The 16,658-nt window shown below is 47.7% G+C and overlaps 3 protein-coding genes across 7 annotated transcripts in view; 2 read left to right on the plus strand and 1 right to left on the minus strand.

Moving 5' to 3' along the window:
• Positions 1-5,461, plus strand: part of SLC7A6 (solute carrier family 7 member 6) — a 51,324-nt gene extending 45,863 nt beyond the window's left edge. The window contains exon 10 of the mRNA XM_025198447.1: positions 5,444-5,461. Within this exon, the coding sequence (XP_025054232.1) occupies positions 5,444-5,461 (18 nt within the window). The remainder of the gene's footprint in view (positions 1-5,443) is intronic.
• Positions 1-6,136, minus strand: part of SLC7A6OS (solute carrier family 7 member 6 opposite strand) — a 17,236-nt gene extending 11,100 nt beyond the window's left edge. For both annotated transcript variants that reach the window (XM_025198449.1, XM_006019059.2), the window contains exons 1-2: positions 5,866-6,136; positions 2,395-2,754 (exon numbers count right to left, since the gene is read on the minus strand). In XM_025198449.1, the coding sequence (XP_025054234.1) occupies positions 2,395-2,754; positions 5,866-6,018 (513 nt within the window). In that variant the 5' untranslated portion in view covers positions 6,019-6,136. The remainder of the gene's footprint in view (positions 1-2,394; positions 2,755-5,865) is intronic.
• The window catches only part of PRMT7 (protein arginine methyltransferase 7), a 57,589-nt gene continuing 46,342 nt past the window's right edge, over positions 5,412-16,658 (plus strand). For 2 of the 4 annotated variants that reach the window (XM_014517685.2, XM_025198446.1), the window contains exons 1-3: positions 6,261-6,397; positions 9,437-9,618; positions 10,157-10,193. In XM_014517685.2, the coding sequence (XP_014373171.1) occupies positions 9,524-9,618; positions 10,157-10,193 (132 nt within the window). In that variant the 5' untranslated portion in view covers positions 6,261-6,397; positions 9,437-9,523. Of the gene's footprint in view, positions 5,530-6,142; positions 6,398-9,436; positions 9,619-10,156; positions 10,194-16,658 lie in introns of those variants that run through there. The other 2 variants (XM_014517686.2, XM_006019058.3) reach the window with 2 other exon arrangements.

Raw genomic sequence — 16,658 nt, forward strand, 5'->3', positions numbered from 1 at the left:
GGTCGGACTCGATGATCTATTGAGGTCCCTTCCGACCCTAACATCTATGAATCTAGAATATTAGACTCTAATGGGACAGAAAAGAACAAACTTGATTTGTAAGGCCACACATTCCCAGACCATGAGAATAATGTCTGGGTTAAAGATAACCTGCAGCATCACTTCCTTATCAAGACATAATTAGTCTATACAGTTTTTCCTGTCTCCTCCCTCCATTTTGGACCATCCATTGTTTCTAGCAATATTATTTTGGTCTCTGCAGAAACTGATTATACGCTCATAAAGGAAAGGCTATTAAGGAAAAGTAATGGTACTTCCAGTTTTAAAGTGTTGAAGGGTTTTTGGTTGTAGCCATGTTGGTCTAAGGATATAGACAGGCAAGGTTTTTTGAGTAGATGTGGTATCTTTTATTAAACAAACTGAGTAGTTGGAAAAAAGTTTTCAGGAAGCTTTTGTGCGCAATGACCCCTCTTCAGGCATAGGGAGTCTCTGCTGTTCTGAGACTCCAAGGAATAAGACAAGCTAAAAGTGTGGCAGGATGTTGGTGAGAATGTAAATAGGTAGAAGAAATTAGAAAGACAAAAGGTGTAAAGCAGGGAAGGCAAGGGGAAAAAGCAGGGGAAAAAAGGCCAAAGGGAGATATTCCAGTAGCAGTAAGACAAGGTAAAAAAGAGGCTGCCTGTGAAAAAGGAAATAGCTGAAAATTAGGACAACAGGCAGAAAAGTAGGGGAAAAGAAGGGAGAAAAGAAGAATGTAAGAGGTCAGGTCTGACAGGAACCTCGTGAATCCGGTGTCAGGCAGGTTGTAATGTGTCAATATAGACACTGGATTTATAAGTCCGTGATTTTTTGTATCCAGTAGATTTATGAAGTGAAGTTCATAGGCTCATCTATAAAAGGTAATTTGTAAGTTCCCTTTGAGGATAAGAACTGAGAGATTGGAGAGGGAGTGATTGTCCTGTGAGAAGTGTGCACCCACAACTGCGCATGAGAATGAACACAATAAAAATCTATCAAAGACAAGAATACCCAATTATGTGTGGGAGCACACTTCTCACAGGACAATCACTCCTTCTCTGATCTCTGCAAAAAAGGACTGGGGGGGGGGGGTTACAGTGAACAATAAGATGGATGAGTCAGCAGTGTGCCCTTGTTGCCAAGAAAGCCAACAGCATACTGGGCTGCATTAGCCTAGCATTGCCAGCAGATCAAGAGAAATAATTATTTTGCTCTAATCTGCACTGGTGAGGCCACATCTGGAGTACTGTGTCCAGTTTTGCGCCCTCCACTATAGAAAGGATGTGGACAAGTTGGTGACAGTCCAGTAGGGAGCAATGAAAATAGGGGGCTGGGTCACATGACTTCTGAGGAGAGGCTGAGGGAACTAGGTTTATTTAGTCTGCAGAAGCAAAGACTGAAAGGGAATTTGATAGTAGCCTTAACTACCTGAAGCAGGGTTCCAAAGAGGATGAAGCTAGACTGTTATCAGTGGTGGCAGATGACAGAACAAGGAGCAACCGTCTCAGGTTGCAGCAAGGGAGGTTGGATATTAGGAAAAACTCTCTCACTAGGAGGGTAGAGAAGCACTAGAACAAATTACCTAGAGAAGTGGTGGAATCTCCATCCTTTCAAGTTTTTAAGACCTGGCTTGACAAAGCCCTGGCTGGGATGATCTAGTTGGGAATGGTCCTGCTTTGAGCAGGGGGTTGAACTAGATGACCTCCTGAGGTCCCTTCCAACCCTAATTTTCTATGATTCTATGAAACCCAAGTACCTTCCCTTTCCCACTAAAAGGACTACTTCCAGGAAGGTTTCATATGATACTAGAGGTGCTTGCAGATGTAAAAAAACCCCCAAACATACTGCACTTTACTTTAAACTCGGTGTGTTCCCATGCTGAGCCCTGCACATGTCCAGAAGAGGCAGTATATCATTTCAACCTGGCTGTGCAGTGTCTGTAATAATCAGGTGCTTCAGTGGGGCTTTTCTGGCACTTTCATCTAATAGCTGATTGACTCAGCTTTAGATTAGAGTGCTAAAAAGCTCCACTGAAGCACCTGATCTTTACAGGTGCTATGGAGTCAGGTTAAAGTAACGTACTGCTGATTCTGGTACAGCATGGGGATTTTTTTGTTTTTCTTAACATCTACAAGCAGCTTAGAATGTTAGCTAGTTAGTTAAGCTGGTATAAAGACCCTTTTATATTTTTTTTAACCTTTATGTTTAGTCTTCCAGCAAACAAATGTATTTTTAAAGGCCTTATATATAAGCATCAAACTGGATTTAATGCCAGTGGCAAATACGGGCTCTTTCAAATTTGCCCACGTATGCAATTTTACTGCACAGAATAGTTTTAGTTTAGCTTTTCAATGCTAAACAAGTCTCAATACCAACCTGTGTGTGTGCTGCAACAATACTGGGGTCTTCCTCCTCTTGTACTATATCAAACAACTGGAACCCCCCACAATCAGTAGCATTGCTCTCTTTTTGTGAAGCATCGTTCTTTGCTTCACAGTCTGATCTCTCACCCTTAGTTAACTCTTCATCATTTGTATCAAGTGCAATGGTTTCTTTCTCAAAGCAGTCTGGCCGGTGACTTATTAAGAGACGGTATCGGTTTTCCTTCCTGTTCACCTGCTTGGAATAATGCAGGTCCTGAAAGATTCTTTGAGCACTTCTGAGAGAGGGCCGCAGAACGTGAGCTGTTTTGTCTCGAGTAATAGCTTCTCGTACATACTTCTGAACTGGTTCATCCTGGGTAGAGGGGAAGATTAAAATTACACTATCAGAACTCAAACTGTTTCTGAAAACATGCTGCATCTACTAGGGGTGCACTGATAAAGGTTTTTTTGGCCGATCCTGATGGCCAATTATTGACCAGCCATATCAGCTGATAGTGATCTGATAGCCAATATGCAGCCCGGCACCTTGGATAGTAGCATCTGCCCAGTAAGCCTGCGGGGGGGGAAAAGGGCTTGGGGGACAGGGCAGATTGAGGCCCCCACAGTGAGGGAGTGGGATAGGGGTAGGTGCTGAGCAGGGTGTGGGATGGAGCTGCAGGTGGCTTATCAGTGGGGCAGTGACTCCTGCTGTGTGCCCCCCTGGGGGAGGCATGGGGGGCATGTACCCCCTGGATTTGTGTGCAGGGTGAGGGCAGGCTGCCTGCTGCAGGCTCAGGGGCTGTGTCAGCTCCTTCCTACTAGGAGGGCTGGGCTGGGACTGTGCTCGGGGCAGGCAGAGGCAGTGCTGGGAGGGGTGAGGGCTATGGCATGGGCTTCAGTACTCCTAAATTCGCTGTAGCACCCCCCCCATCACCCACTCCACCCCTGCCCTAAGCGCAGCCCACCCTCACCCTGCATACAAATTTGGGGGGCATGTGCCCCCCATACCTCCTCCAGGAGTGTGTGCAGCAGGGGGAACCCGCCCCCTACCCCACTCCCTCCCTTCCTGCGAGGGCCTCAAACTATTCCCCACCACCCCCGGCAAATTATTTTGCCTGGAGGGCCGCTTAAGGGTTGCAAGGGTAGCCCCACCCCCTGGTCACCATCTTGGGATGAGAAGTCCTGCCCCTAATCCCTGGACTTTGCCACTGTAAATCCTTCCCCTTGCTCCTGGAAGTATTCCTTTGGAGGGGGCAGGGGAATTGCCATCCTGGAACCAGAAAAAAACCCAAATCATATACTAAAGGTCAAAAAGCTTCTATAACATTTTAATTGTATTTGAAAGATATATTTTGTCCTCATTTACATGTATTTGCATAGTGTGTATATATATAGAGAGAGAGAGAGAGAGAGAGAGAGAGAGAGAGAGATAATTGCATAATAGCTCAAAAATAAAATCTTACTCTTGTATACAGATTTCCTTCACTTTATGTGGGTTTTGTATGTGCAAATTCACTTTTATGCAATGTCCCTTTTTATACCAAAAATTCATTATATGCAAGGTAAATTCTCTTTTAGGCACACGACTCTTATCAGTGGTGGTGGAAGCCCACTGTGCTGCATTGTAGGAGAGAGAGACACCAAATATAGTCTCCTGTCTGCGACGTGTGTTTCTGTAGTTGCCATCCCCATCATTATAGTGCCCTGTGCTTACTTTCTGCTGTTGGTGAGTACCAAAACTGTCTTGTAAAAGTGGTAAAAATGGATCTGGGGGTCAATACAGTCGAGGTCTTGGACTGCATTCCTATTTGTTATATTGTAAAGTGGGTTCCCTTTATGTGAATTTGAGTTATGTGCCATTTTCCAGGAACACATGTACAGCATAAAGTGAAGAAAACTTGTATTGTATGGGGTGTGTGTGGAGGAGGGAAGGGTATGTTGGGGACATTGGTGTGTGTGTATATATGCAGGAGTGTGGGGGTGTGTGGTTTGTTGGGTGGGAGTGTGGGGGGAGGTGCAGGGACCTCACCCACACGCGGCCCCCTATTCATGGTATAGTCCCCACTGGTGGTGGCAGCAGCAGTAGGCCCTCAGGGTGCTCATGGCCCGTGTAGGCGCTGACACCCAGTTAACGCATGGCTCCAGCCAGTTCCAGGAGTCGCACATGGCTCTGCTTCTTGCTGCCAAGCCAGCCCCCATCTACTGGATGGGGTTCCCTGCAGCTCAGTATGCAGCTCCTGGGACTTGTGCTGGGGGGAAGCCCCACGCAATGGAGCTGGATGCCTTCCCTGCTCCCTGCCACCAGGGAAGTGGCAGGACGCTCTGCTTGCTGGCCAAGTCCTGGAAGCTGCACGCAGCAACAGGAATAAGGGAAGGCAGCTGGCTCCACACATGGGGCTTCCCCTCAGTGGCGTGCGAGTCCCAGGAGCTGCATGTGAGCCATGGAGAGCATGGCACGATAGAGGCAGGCCGGCTTGGCTCCGCTCCTTGCCACCATCTACAGATCTTAGAACTAGCTAGAGCTGTGTGCTGCTGGGCAGCTGTGCCTGCGTGAGCCATAAGCACGGAGGGCCATGAGTACCCCAAGGGCCTGCTGTGTGCTGCTCCTAGCAACGGGGGGCTGTGCACCATGGGGGGGGGGGGTGGGAGACATGGGGCGGTCCCCCCTCCCTCAAACCTCACATACCCACAACCTACCCACCTAAGTTCTGTGCTCCCAGCCCCAGCCCCACGCTCCCACCCTGCTGCAGCTTCCCCCCTGCCCACCACCATTTCCCTACCTGCTGCCTGGAGTGAGTGTTGCAGCACAGGCGTGAGGAGGAGCTGCTGGAGGCGGGAGAAACTAAGCAGGACCCCCAGCAGCAGTTGCCCTGCCTGGAAGCTGTGCGTCCTGTCCAGGGCTCTTCTGTGCATGAAGGTGGGCAGGAGGTGCACGGGTTGGGTGGGGTGCAATTAATTCGTGGGCAACTGCATGCTGGATGAAATTGCCTGGTGGGCCAAATTCAGCCCACAGGCTGTAATTTGCCTGCCCCTGTTATTCATGCTGCTTTATGGTGTCTTAGGTGGAGCATCAAGACTGATCGATGAGCCGTGGTACCTCAAATCAAGGAGCTACTAATGATGAGAAGGAGCAAGACTAAATAGAAAGGTACTTTGCACTTGAAATGGTGAAGTCTGTCAGCTGTTGGTTTGCGAGAAAATGTGTTTCATAGTCTTGAACTAGAACCCAAGCAAGAGCTAATCTCTCCCTCGAGCAAATTTGACCCCTTTCATAAAACGATCCATTGTGCAGAGGCAAAGCTGCAGACGGGAATATTCACCCTGCAAATTGCTTCTGGTCCTTCCGTGCCGAGACACAGTCTGCAAGGGGAAGACTGAGGCCCTGCAGGGCACGGACCTCCCCGCAGGAGGCCAAGCGGCCTCTGCTCTCCGCGCGCGTCTTCTACAAGCATTGCGGTACGGGGAGGGGCAGGGCGCGCGGTACCTGCGAGGCGACTGTGGCCACAAGCGTAAAGAGGTTCCTCTCGATGTCGCCGCCCTGCTCGGTGCGCGGCCGCTTGCACGACAACACCAGCGCCTCGGCCGGCTCCGGCCCGCCGCGCTTCCGCTTGACGCGCAGCACCGCGGCGCGCTCCATAGTGGGAGGCTGTGACGCATAGCACGCCGGGAAACCAAACCGGCCCCGCCCACTGCTTTGCTTGGCCCCGCCCCCGAGGCCCAAAGCCTCAGCGCCGGGTGCGTGACGTCACGCTGCGCATGGCTCAGCCCCCTTCGCCGGGAGCCGGCTTGGGCCCAGGGGGAGGCTCGAGGCGTGAGGTGCTTCCGGCTTGGCGGGCGGTGCGTTCTGGCAAGATGGCAGCGCGCTGCTGCTGAGCGGCCGGAGTGGCAGGGGGGGGCCGCGCGGGAGCAGCTGGTGCGGCTCTAACGCAGGCTCCCGCCGGCCAGCCTCGCTGTTCGTTTCTCCGTCACCCCCGCCCCTCGGGGAGGCCGGACACAGATAACCCTTCTAGACCGAGGTGTGCAGCCTCTGACCCGCGGGGCCCCCGCGCTTCTGGAAGTTTGGCGGCAGGAGGGCGGTGGCCATTAATTGAGCCGCTCTCCCCCTGCCCGGTTCCCAAGCCCCGCAGAGCCGGTCGGAGCCAGGCCTAGTCCCGTTCCGCTGTAGAGCAGGGCTGTGCCCCCTCCCCTCGCTTGTGGATGGAGCTGGGCCAAGCCCCCTTAGAGCATGCTGATAACTTAGTACCTGAAACTTTCATGAGAATGAATCTCTAAAGATGTTGAGGGAGAAGAGAAAAACACACTTTCCACACTTCAAGAAACTTTTTCTGTACGTGGATGCAGATCTTTGGGCAGCCGTTGATGTCTTTATGGGGGCACATAAGAAAATGAGACTGATGTTTAACATTCAGACAGTGGTCTTCCACCAACAAGGTCCTAATGAACAGTCCCCAGCTCCAGTAATCCAGGTCCACAGTGAGTAGAGGTGCACCAGTATATAGATCACATATTGAATCAGCATCAACAAAAACAAAATTTACGTGATCAGCTATCAGCTTTTTTTGGCTGGTGTAGCCAATAATATTCGCTGATAAATATAATTAGCTAGGTCTTCTGGCTGGGGCACTCACGTGCTGTGTGCATGTGCACAGTTGCACACGCGTATGTGGCCAAGAATGCAGCAGGGGAAGCATGGAGGTAAGTCTGGAGGGGAAGGGGTGCCCTGTAGGGAAGTCTGTGGAGGGGAAGGGGCATGGGGGGAGGCAGATTGAGGTGCCTACTGTGAGGGAGGGAGTGGGGTAGGTACTGGAACTGGGGGCACTGCACAAACGGCAGTGAATGGGACCTGGGGCAGGGAAAGGAATGGAGCTGGGGGGGGGTCCCGCTGCTGCGTACAGATGCCCTGGGGGGCATGATTTGTGCATGGGGCAGATGCAGGCTGTAAGCTGGGGGCTCTCTGCTGTGCTGCCTTTTCACTGGGAGCCCCACACCACCTGGCAGCAGTGGGGCCAGCAAGTTGTACTTTCCAGTGCTGGGCGGGTCGGGGACACACGGATGGCACAGTGCTGCTGGGGCAAAGGCAGCTGGGTGGAGAGCCCTGAGCCCACAGCGAGCAGCCTGCATCTGTCCTCATCCCACTTGACTCTGCTCCAGTTAAGAGCATCCCTGCACTTAAAAATGGCAGTGGCGGTGCTTGAACTAAAGGTCATTTAACAAGCTTTAGCTCAAGCACTTCCGCTGCCATTTTTAAGCACTGGGACCCTGCTTCCCTGAATAAACTGCCTGTGGCTCCGTCCCACTCTTCACCCCAGGTCCCATTCACTACCCTGGCTGGGCAGTGCCCCCAGCCCCAATCCCTGCCCCACTCTCTCCCTCACCATGAGGGCCTTGATCATGCCTCTTCCCTGCCCCATGCCTCTCCCCTTCCCCTTCACAGACTTACTTGCAGGGAGTTGCCCTCCTTGCTGCCTGGCTGCATTCCTGTAAATCGGTTATCGGATTGGTAATTTAGCCGATATGGCTGGTTAATAATTGGCTGTCAGCCAAAAAAAACTTTATCAGTGCACCCCTAACAGTGACAATCTGGAGAACGTTGAGTATTTCATGTACCTTGGAAGCCATCTCTCACAGAAGGCTAACATTGAAGAAATCCAGCATTGCCTTAAATGTGCAAATGGAGTCTTTGAACACCTGAAGAAATGGGCATTTGAAGATCATGACATAGGATTTGAAACCAAGCTCATGGTTTATCAAGCCATCGTGATTCCCACCTTACTGTACGGAGCTGAGTCATGAACAATGTACAACAGACATTTAAAGTTGTTGGAGAAGTACTATCAACGCTGCCTGTGGTAGATCCTCTGAATCTAGTGGTTAGACAGACGCACCAATGTTGGCATCCTGCAAGCAAACACCATGTGTACTGAGGCAATGATCATCCAGCATCAGCTTCGTTGGGCCGGCCATGTTGTCCAGGTGTCCAACTCCAGGCTCCCAAAGCAAGTTTTATTCTCCCAGCTCAGCCACGATAGATGCTCAAGAGGAGAGCAGAGAAAGTGCTTCAGGGCCAACTTAAAAGAATGCAACATGGATGTCAACTCAGTTGAAGATTATCACCCAGGACCACCCCAAATAGAAGAAGAGTCTGCTGCAGGGCATGACAACAGCAAGAAATGGAAAAGTGGGAGCAGCAAAAACAGTGTCATGGACCAAATAAAGAATCCAGCACCACACACACCACATGGAAACCCATATAGAAGCTACAGTAGAGTCTATCTATCTCAGATAGGACTTGCAGATAAACAGTCATGGGAGACTATCTATCATCCTCAACTGTGAGGGGTTGCTGAAAAAGACTGTCTTTGTCATGCAGCATGCTGTGTACTGTTATGTAAAAATGAAATTAAGGTCTGGGTCAACCTTCTTTCACCTGAGCTGCCACACTGGGGCCAACCTGCCACCAGCCCCTTCTGCATAGCCAGGTGGTGTTTGCTGCACCTGCTCCAGGCACCAGATCAAGGCCACCAGCTGGATCTGGCCTGGGGTCGCACCCATCACTTTCCATCTGACCAGCAGGGTAAAAATGTTGAGCGCCACAGTTCTGGACTAATTGAATCAGAGGTACATGAGATTTCAGGAGCCACATCTTGGCAGTGTTCAAGCCATCAAGGCATATTTTCATACAAATAGGGGAAGACCTCTTCCTGGTATTAAGGATTATGTGATTTGGATAAACATGGATTCAGACACACAGGGTATGAAATGAAGGCTGTGTAAGGGATCAGATTACTTTTTTTTTTGCCTATTTTTAGTGATTGTGCCCATGTTTTTCTGTTCCTGCTTATCCGCGATTATATGTTATATAATAATAAATCTTCAGTGTGAACAGACAGAATGTTTGATTGATTGGGAGAAAACTCCCATGTTAAAGGTTGGCTTGAGAGAAGATAAAAGTGCATGTTTGTTTACTGAAGAGATGCTTAGGAACGTGGCATATAAAGGCAGAAAACTACATAGGTTTGTCATACTATAACTTCAGTTTTCTGTTTTGTTAACAGGTTTTTGACCATCAGGTAAAAATCATACTCAAAGGCAAATCAACAACCCTGTATCCAATACATAGATATTATAAGTTGGGATCCATTATGAAGATCTTCTGTGGAAGGGCCAATCCAACAACAGGTGCAATGGAGTGGTTAGAGGAAGATGAGGATTATGACTATCATCAGGAAATTGCAAGGTATGGTGGGAAGAAATACTGGAACTATACATTAATAAAATGAGCAAATGAAGCAGTGCATAATTTCAAAAGCCAGTGTGGCAGGCTGCATTTCTATAGGCTAGCAGTCTCTTTCTGAGACATTTAACCTTTTTAATGCAGTTTTTTGGAGGTTTTCAATAGCTTACTGCATCTGACTTTTCCATCTAATAATAATAATAATTCTTGACAGTAACTGGTTCATAGGTTTGTTTATTGATCTATTTATTTTTCCCCAATTTGCTGAAAGAAAATATGATGCGGAAATTATCAGAAGAAACCAAATTATAGCATAATAATTTGTGTTCTGCTCGTTCATACTTTATACTACACAAATTGGGAGAACATATAGAACAATAATTGAACTGAATCTTTTGGAGCAGGGATTGAAATTGCAGTCTCTCAGTGATCTAGCTACTCACTAGGACTAATTTCTTTAGGTCTCGTAGCAAAAATTATTCTCCCAATTTTATATTGCACTGTTTAATATGCTGTGTTTTCATTTTAACTTCATTTTTAGATCACGCTATGCAGACATGCTGCATGACAAAGACAGAGTAAGTACAGGAAAAAAATGGCTCCTAAAATGTGGAAAATGTGTGTTTTTCTTCCCCCTCAACAATGATTAAATGCAGAAGTTTTCATGAAACTTTCAGAGTATTTGGTTATCAGCACGCTCTAAGGCAGTGTTTCCCAACCTTTTCCAGCCCAAAACACACACTAATAAAAATTTTCCGCAGCACACCTGTTAAGCCATTCCCCATCCTGATACCTATTGTAGCTCATTGCCGTGTCAAAATTTCGCAGCACACCTGTTAATTTCTAACTGCATATTTTTGTGCTGCCACACACTGGTTGGGAAACACTGCTCTAAAGCACTAGTCCTGCAATTTGAACAGTACAGATCCTACTGTGCCTGGCAGGATGGGTTTGATTTAAATCCAATCTATTTAAATAATGATTTAAATCACTGGTCAGAAAGCCTTGATTTAATCATTGTTTTCTACAAAAAGTGCATTCTTGTTTGTTATAACTTTAATACATATTATTCACAACTTGGAGAGAGAGATGTAGGTTTCATTTTAGAAGGTACACACTATACATTTTAAAGCAGTGATTTACTTTGATATTGTTTTCAAATTAATTCTGCTGCTACATCAGAAAACTGAATTATGATTTAGTATTTTACTTACCAAAGCTAATTGAAGCAGATACTGTGTGAAGTCATTAGGAGGTGAACTATCTCCAATTCACTAGATTAATCATGAATATTTGGGGAATATTTTTGCCACGCTGTATTAGGAGGACAACAACAATCATTACCAAAACCAACAGACATTTAAATTGATTTATTTAACTAAAACAACAAGCTTGTGTATTTTGGACATTTTTATTCAACAACAAACATAATTATTTTAATAAAACAATCATATGTATTTTTGAATTTTTAACTATCTTAGTTATAAAGGTGAAATGTGGTTTTTAACAAAAAATAAATAGATTACTTCAGCCAGGTTAACATGAGAAACTTAAAATACTGGGTTATGCAGCAAACTCGGTCTTCACCTCCCTCTTCCTGTGTATTCATGAACCTGAAAAGAAAGACAAGCTCAGTTAACAGAGATGCTTAATGGGATCTTCTAGACTGAACACTGAGTCCCATTGGATAGAGTGGTTTTCTTTAATCTTTATGAATCTCTAGAGGAGCCTCTGGGAGCCCCATAAGATTGGGCTCCTAATATAGTCTGTGGCCCGTTGTGACCTATTTACATTAAATAAATGTATAATTAAATACAAAAAATCTGATTTAAATGTAAAAAAAACCGATTTTTTTTCTTTGTTTAAAAATTGATTTTTATCCACCCTGGTGCCTGGCCATTTAGCTGTTGTCAGCATCTGCTAGGATGTCACCAGTGGGTCACTACTCTGTAGCTCAAAGTATTGCTGTAGTAATAATATAAATTTGGAACATTCCAGTGTTCCAGTGTAGTAATAATAGGAATAGGAACCAACAGCTATTGTAGTAATAATAGGAATTTTCTAAGAAACCTCTTGTTACATATGGGAATTCTGTTTCTTTGGCTGTCAGGGTTGATATCACAGCAGTGTGCGCAGAAAAATGCCTTACTACAAGAAGTTAGGATGTTCTCAATTTATGGAGGGAAATTACTGAATAAAGAACTTTGAACTTGATTGGTTACGAATACAGGAGACCCTTGCCATTTGCGGGGGATCTGTTCTGGAGATCCCCACAAATGGCAAAATCCACAAATACTGATTGGGCTCCCTGTCAGACCCCACAGCTGCCGCCTGCTCCCCCTCCACAAGGGGCTGGAAACGCAGGGCTCCCCTGCAGTACTTGGGGACTGACCGTGGCTGCCTCTGGGGTAGAAGGTACCACCGCCTCCCTCCCCGTCCCTGGAGCTCACTCTACGCCCGCCTGACTGCTCTCCACTCCACTCTCCCCAGCTCTGCCCACCCCCGCCCCATGCAGCGCTTTGTGCCTGGCTTAACTGCAGAGGCAGAAGCTTTGTGCAGCGCCAGAGGGAGCTGCGGCAGCACTCTCCCTGACCCACCCAGTTGGCGTGGCATACTGTGAATATTCAAATCCACAAATAGTGGATTCGTGAATATTAAGGGTTTCCTGTATCTGCTTTTCTTATGTTTTGAAAGAGCATTTTAGATGCATTTGATACATTAGCTATAGCAATTCCATCTAGTGTTTTCTGTCTGCATGTATTTGTGATTAAGTTGTGTCTTTTTATTCTCCTCTGCTTATTGTTGGTTTAAATCTTCTAATTTGGGCTAAGGGGAAAATTAAGGTAAACATACCTTCAAAGATGATGACTTGAAATTATTTAAATGACCGTAGATCTTCATTGTCCAGCTGTTAAATCTGTTAAGTGAATTTTATGAATATCTTCTGCATATACTTGGAGAGCAGTGTGATTGTGGGAACAGCCCTTTGTAACCCAATTTTTAGAGGTAGTGTGGTGGGACAAGATCATTAAATAGCCATCTGAACAGGGTAGAAAACTCATTCTATTATTTTAGAAAGTAAGAGGAACATGAGTTATTTGTAAAGCTTTCGCAAACTATGAGCAAGGAGGCCATAAAAGAACCTGTGACTATTGAAATATATTATATTCACCTCCTTCTTTATAATGTCTACTAAGTTTGGACAGATAAATCAAGTGCTGAGAGGCTGTCTACTTAGCATCAGTCTAGAGAGGGTACACTCAGTGATGCACAACAAGCTACATTTGTAAAGAACAATTTGGCTTTCTGGTTTCCCAATGCACAAGTCTCTTTATCTTTTAAAAGAAGGGGGTTGAAATCTAATATCAGCAAGGGATCTATGCCTTTTTCATACTGCTTAGCTCTACTTAGAGGGTACACTCTGAGATGTACCCTGAGGTACACTGAGAGGGTACACTCAGTGATGCACAACAAGCTACATTTGTAAAGAACAATTTGGCTTTCTGGTTTCCCAATGCACAAGTCTCTTTATCTTTTAAAAGAAGGGGGTTGAAATCTAATATCAGCAAGGGATCTATGCCTTTTTCATACTGCTTAGCTTTATCAGGCAAAAATCAAGGCATGGAAATGGAAATGATCAGACCCACTCGGTGATGCTCAGTGAGCTAAATTGGTTAGAGTTGTTGTGCCCAACCTTTTTGGCCTATAGGCTGGATGAACAGAGCCAGGTCTGTTTGTGGGCGTGATTTGCCGTGCATTACTAGCACAACTGGGGCCCAGTGAAGCTCTACAGAAATGGCCCAGCCAAGCCCAATGCAGCCATGTGGAAATTGCCTGGATGGAACCTGACCCCTCTGGTAGGGCCAGCCTTACCAGGATTCATAGATTGTAAACCCCTGGATGGGACCTCACAAGATCATTGGGTCCAGCCCCCCTGCACTAGGCAGGAAAGACAGCTGGAGTCAGGTGACCCCAGTGAGGGTGACCATCCATTCTTCTCTTGAAGATTTCCAATGCAGGTGACTGCACCACCTCTGGAGGGAGTTTATTCCATAGTCGACACCGTGAATGTGAAGAAGTTTTTCCTAGTGTTAAACCTGAAATGGTCTTCCAGTCATTTGTGGCCATTACTCCTGGTTTTCCCCAAGGGTGCCCTGGTGAACAGTTGTTTGCCAAGCCCTTGATGTATTCCCTTGATATAGCAGTAAGCTGCTAGCAAGTCCCCTCTCAGCCTTCTCATTTTTAGGCTGAAGAGACCCAAGTCTCTCAACCTTTCCTTGTATGGCTTGCCTTGCAAGTCTCTGATCATATGGGTGCCTCTTCTCTGGACTCTCTCAAGCTTTTCCACATCCCTGTTGAAGTGTGGCACCCAGAACTGGACACAGTACTCCCGCTGCAGTCTCACCAATGCTGAGTAATGCGAAAGAATCACTTCCCTGGTTTTGCTTGTGATGCATTGGTTGATGTATGCCAGAGTATTGTTTGCCCTGCTGACTACAGCATCGCGCTGATAGCTCATATTCATACTATGGTCTATTATTGCCTCTAGGTCCGTTTCACTCATGGTGCTAGTCAGTTTGGTGCCGCTGAGCCTGTAAGTATGTTAGGGATTGTTCATCCCCAGATGGAGCACTTTACACTTCTCAGTGTTGAACTTCATCTGGTTCTGATCAACCCAGCTTGCCAGCCTGTCTAGGTCTGCTTGTATCTGCGGCCTATCTTCAAGTGTAACCATGCTGCCCCATAACTTGGTGTCATCTGTGAACTTGGCCAGTGAGCTCTTCACTCCCACATCCAAATCATTGATAAAGATGTTGAAAAGCACTGGACTAAGCAGAGACCCCTGAGGAACACCAGTGGCCACTTCTCGCCAGGACAACACAGATCCATTCATTAGAACTCTCTGGGTCCTACCCTGCAGCCAGCTTCCTACCCACCTAACTATTGAGCAGTTAAGCCTGAAATCCTCCAATTTTCCTGTGAGAACATTATGGGATACCAGATCAAAGGCCTTCTGGAAGTCTAGGTATACAATGTCAACGTGCTCGCTCTTATTCAGGTGGCAAGTTACCTGGTCATAGAAGGAGATAAGATTGGTAAGATGAGACCTGCCTTCAACGAAGCCATGCTGGCTGTCATTCAGAATCCTACCTTCTGCAAGACTGTCTCGCATAGACTCCTTGATGAATTCTTCCACGATTTTCCCTGGCATAGAAGTTAGGCTAATTGGCCTTTAGTTGCCTGGGTCCTCTTTCCTCCACTTCTTGAAGAGAGGCACAACACTGGCTCTCTTCCAGTCTTCAGGGACCTCCCCTGAGTGCCAGAGGTCCCGCAATGACTTTGGTCAGCCTCTTCAGCACTCAGATGAAATTCATCTGGTTCTGCTGACTTATAAATGTCTAACTTTTCTAACTGATCACCAGGGATCCTGGTTTTCACTGAGAGGGCCTTGCATGCAGTCGCCACCACCGCACCGCATCCCATGTAACTTTCCTGCTGCCGGCCACGGTCAAGTGCTGTGAGGTACGGCTGCAGCGGTGCAGTGGTGGTGGTGGCCGCCATGTACACCCCTTCCCCCACGGCCAGGTGGGTGTGTGCAGCCCGCAGAGTGGCGCTGCTGCCCTCACCTGCCCCCGGGCTCTGCTTCTGGAGTGGGCACAGAGTGGGCTGAGGTGGGTGGCCTGCAACTGGGAGCACAGAGGAAAAGACTACCTGCACCCCCCACCCCTTGAGCCCAGCCCCCAGAGCCCTGTAGTCATTGATGGACCTGGTCCGGTTTACTACTGGCTGTGTCATTTGTGGCCATGTGGATGAGGAGCATGGGGTAGTGGTCAGAGGGCCAGATGAGCCTAGGGATTGTCTCCACAACATCCCAGATGCAGGCCCCAGGGAGGCAGCAGATCTCATGGACTAGGGGGTCTGGATGGCAGGTGGATCTGGAGAGGGTGTCTCCCACAACCACCACCCTGCATCTCCTCTTAGGGGTGACAGTTCAGTAACTATCCACCTCCTCCTCTGGTGTCTCCATTGGGGCCTCGTGTGGTGAGGGGAGTGTACCTGTTGTGCAGTGCCAGGGGAGGGGCAGCCCTAGCCCTGCATGTTGTGGAGCTTGAGACGACCGTCTTCCAGGTAGCTCTGGGTGGGTCTTTTTGGCCAGCCTTCTTGTTGGCCTTCTTCTCTATCTTCTTCTCTTCTTCATTCTTCAGGAGATGAGCCTGACTAGCAGTCATCAGTGTCTTGCTTGTGGGCCCTGATGGCATGAAGTCTGCCTACTTAGGCCTGTAACTCAGTTACCTGGGACTCCAGGGACTTCACTAAGGAGCGTACACCACAGGTGGGGGTGACCTTCCTCCCATTCCCAGTTTCTGGCAGCTGTGCCAAGCAGCCCTTGCAGCCCAGTGCCAAGGGCTCTGTCTGGATGGAGGCCTCAGTGGTGCAAGGGAAGGGAGCACCAGTTGGGGCTGAGGCAGGAAGCCACGGGGTATGACGCATCCCCACCATTGTGTGATAATAGGTTATGCTACTACTCACGAACTGGCCTGCAAACTGCTTCCCCTGTTTGCAGTCCCTGTTCACTTGCTGGCTCCCTGGTTACCTGGGGTGTTTCCTTGTTGAGGGATGATCCAGCCAAGTAAATTTCTAGCTTGGAAATTTGATGACAGGGGAGTAGTAGCAGTCTGAATTGCTAGTGCTCCCCCATTGTCAAATTTCCAGATCTGTAGAGAGACCCATGGGCCAGGAGTTGAGCACCTCTGGCTTAGAGCATTTCTAGACTGTAAGAACTGACTAACAACTTTTTTGGCAAAAATTAAAGCATTGTGAATTACATGGTTCGTCTAAGTTAACTGAATAAATATTTAATGGAAATAGCATACCTTAGTAGTATATAGACTCACCGCCCTTCATTGCAAATGTGACAGGTGGGTGGGACCAGAAGTACCGCCCCCTTAGCCCCGCCCCTTTCCCCATGCATGGTCACCAGCCCCGCCCCCTGACCCCGGTCATGTGGTGCATGGCATCACCAACACCACCCCCACCCCAGT

This window comes from Alligator sinensis, unplaced genomic scaffold, assembly GCF_000455745.1.
Source record: "Alligator sinensis unplaced genomic scaffold, ASM45574v1 scaffold97_1, whole genome shotgun sequence".
NCBI classification, from domain to species: domain Eukaryota; kingdom Metazoa; phylum Chordata; order Crocodylia; family Alligatoridae; genus Alligator; species Alligator sinensis.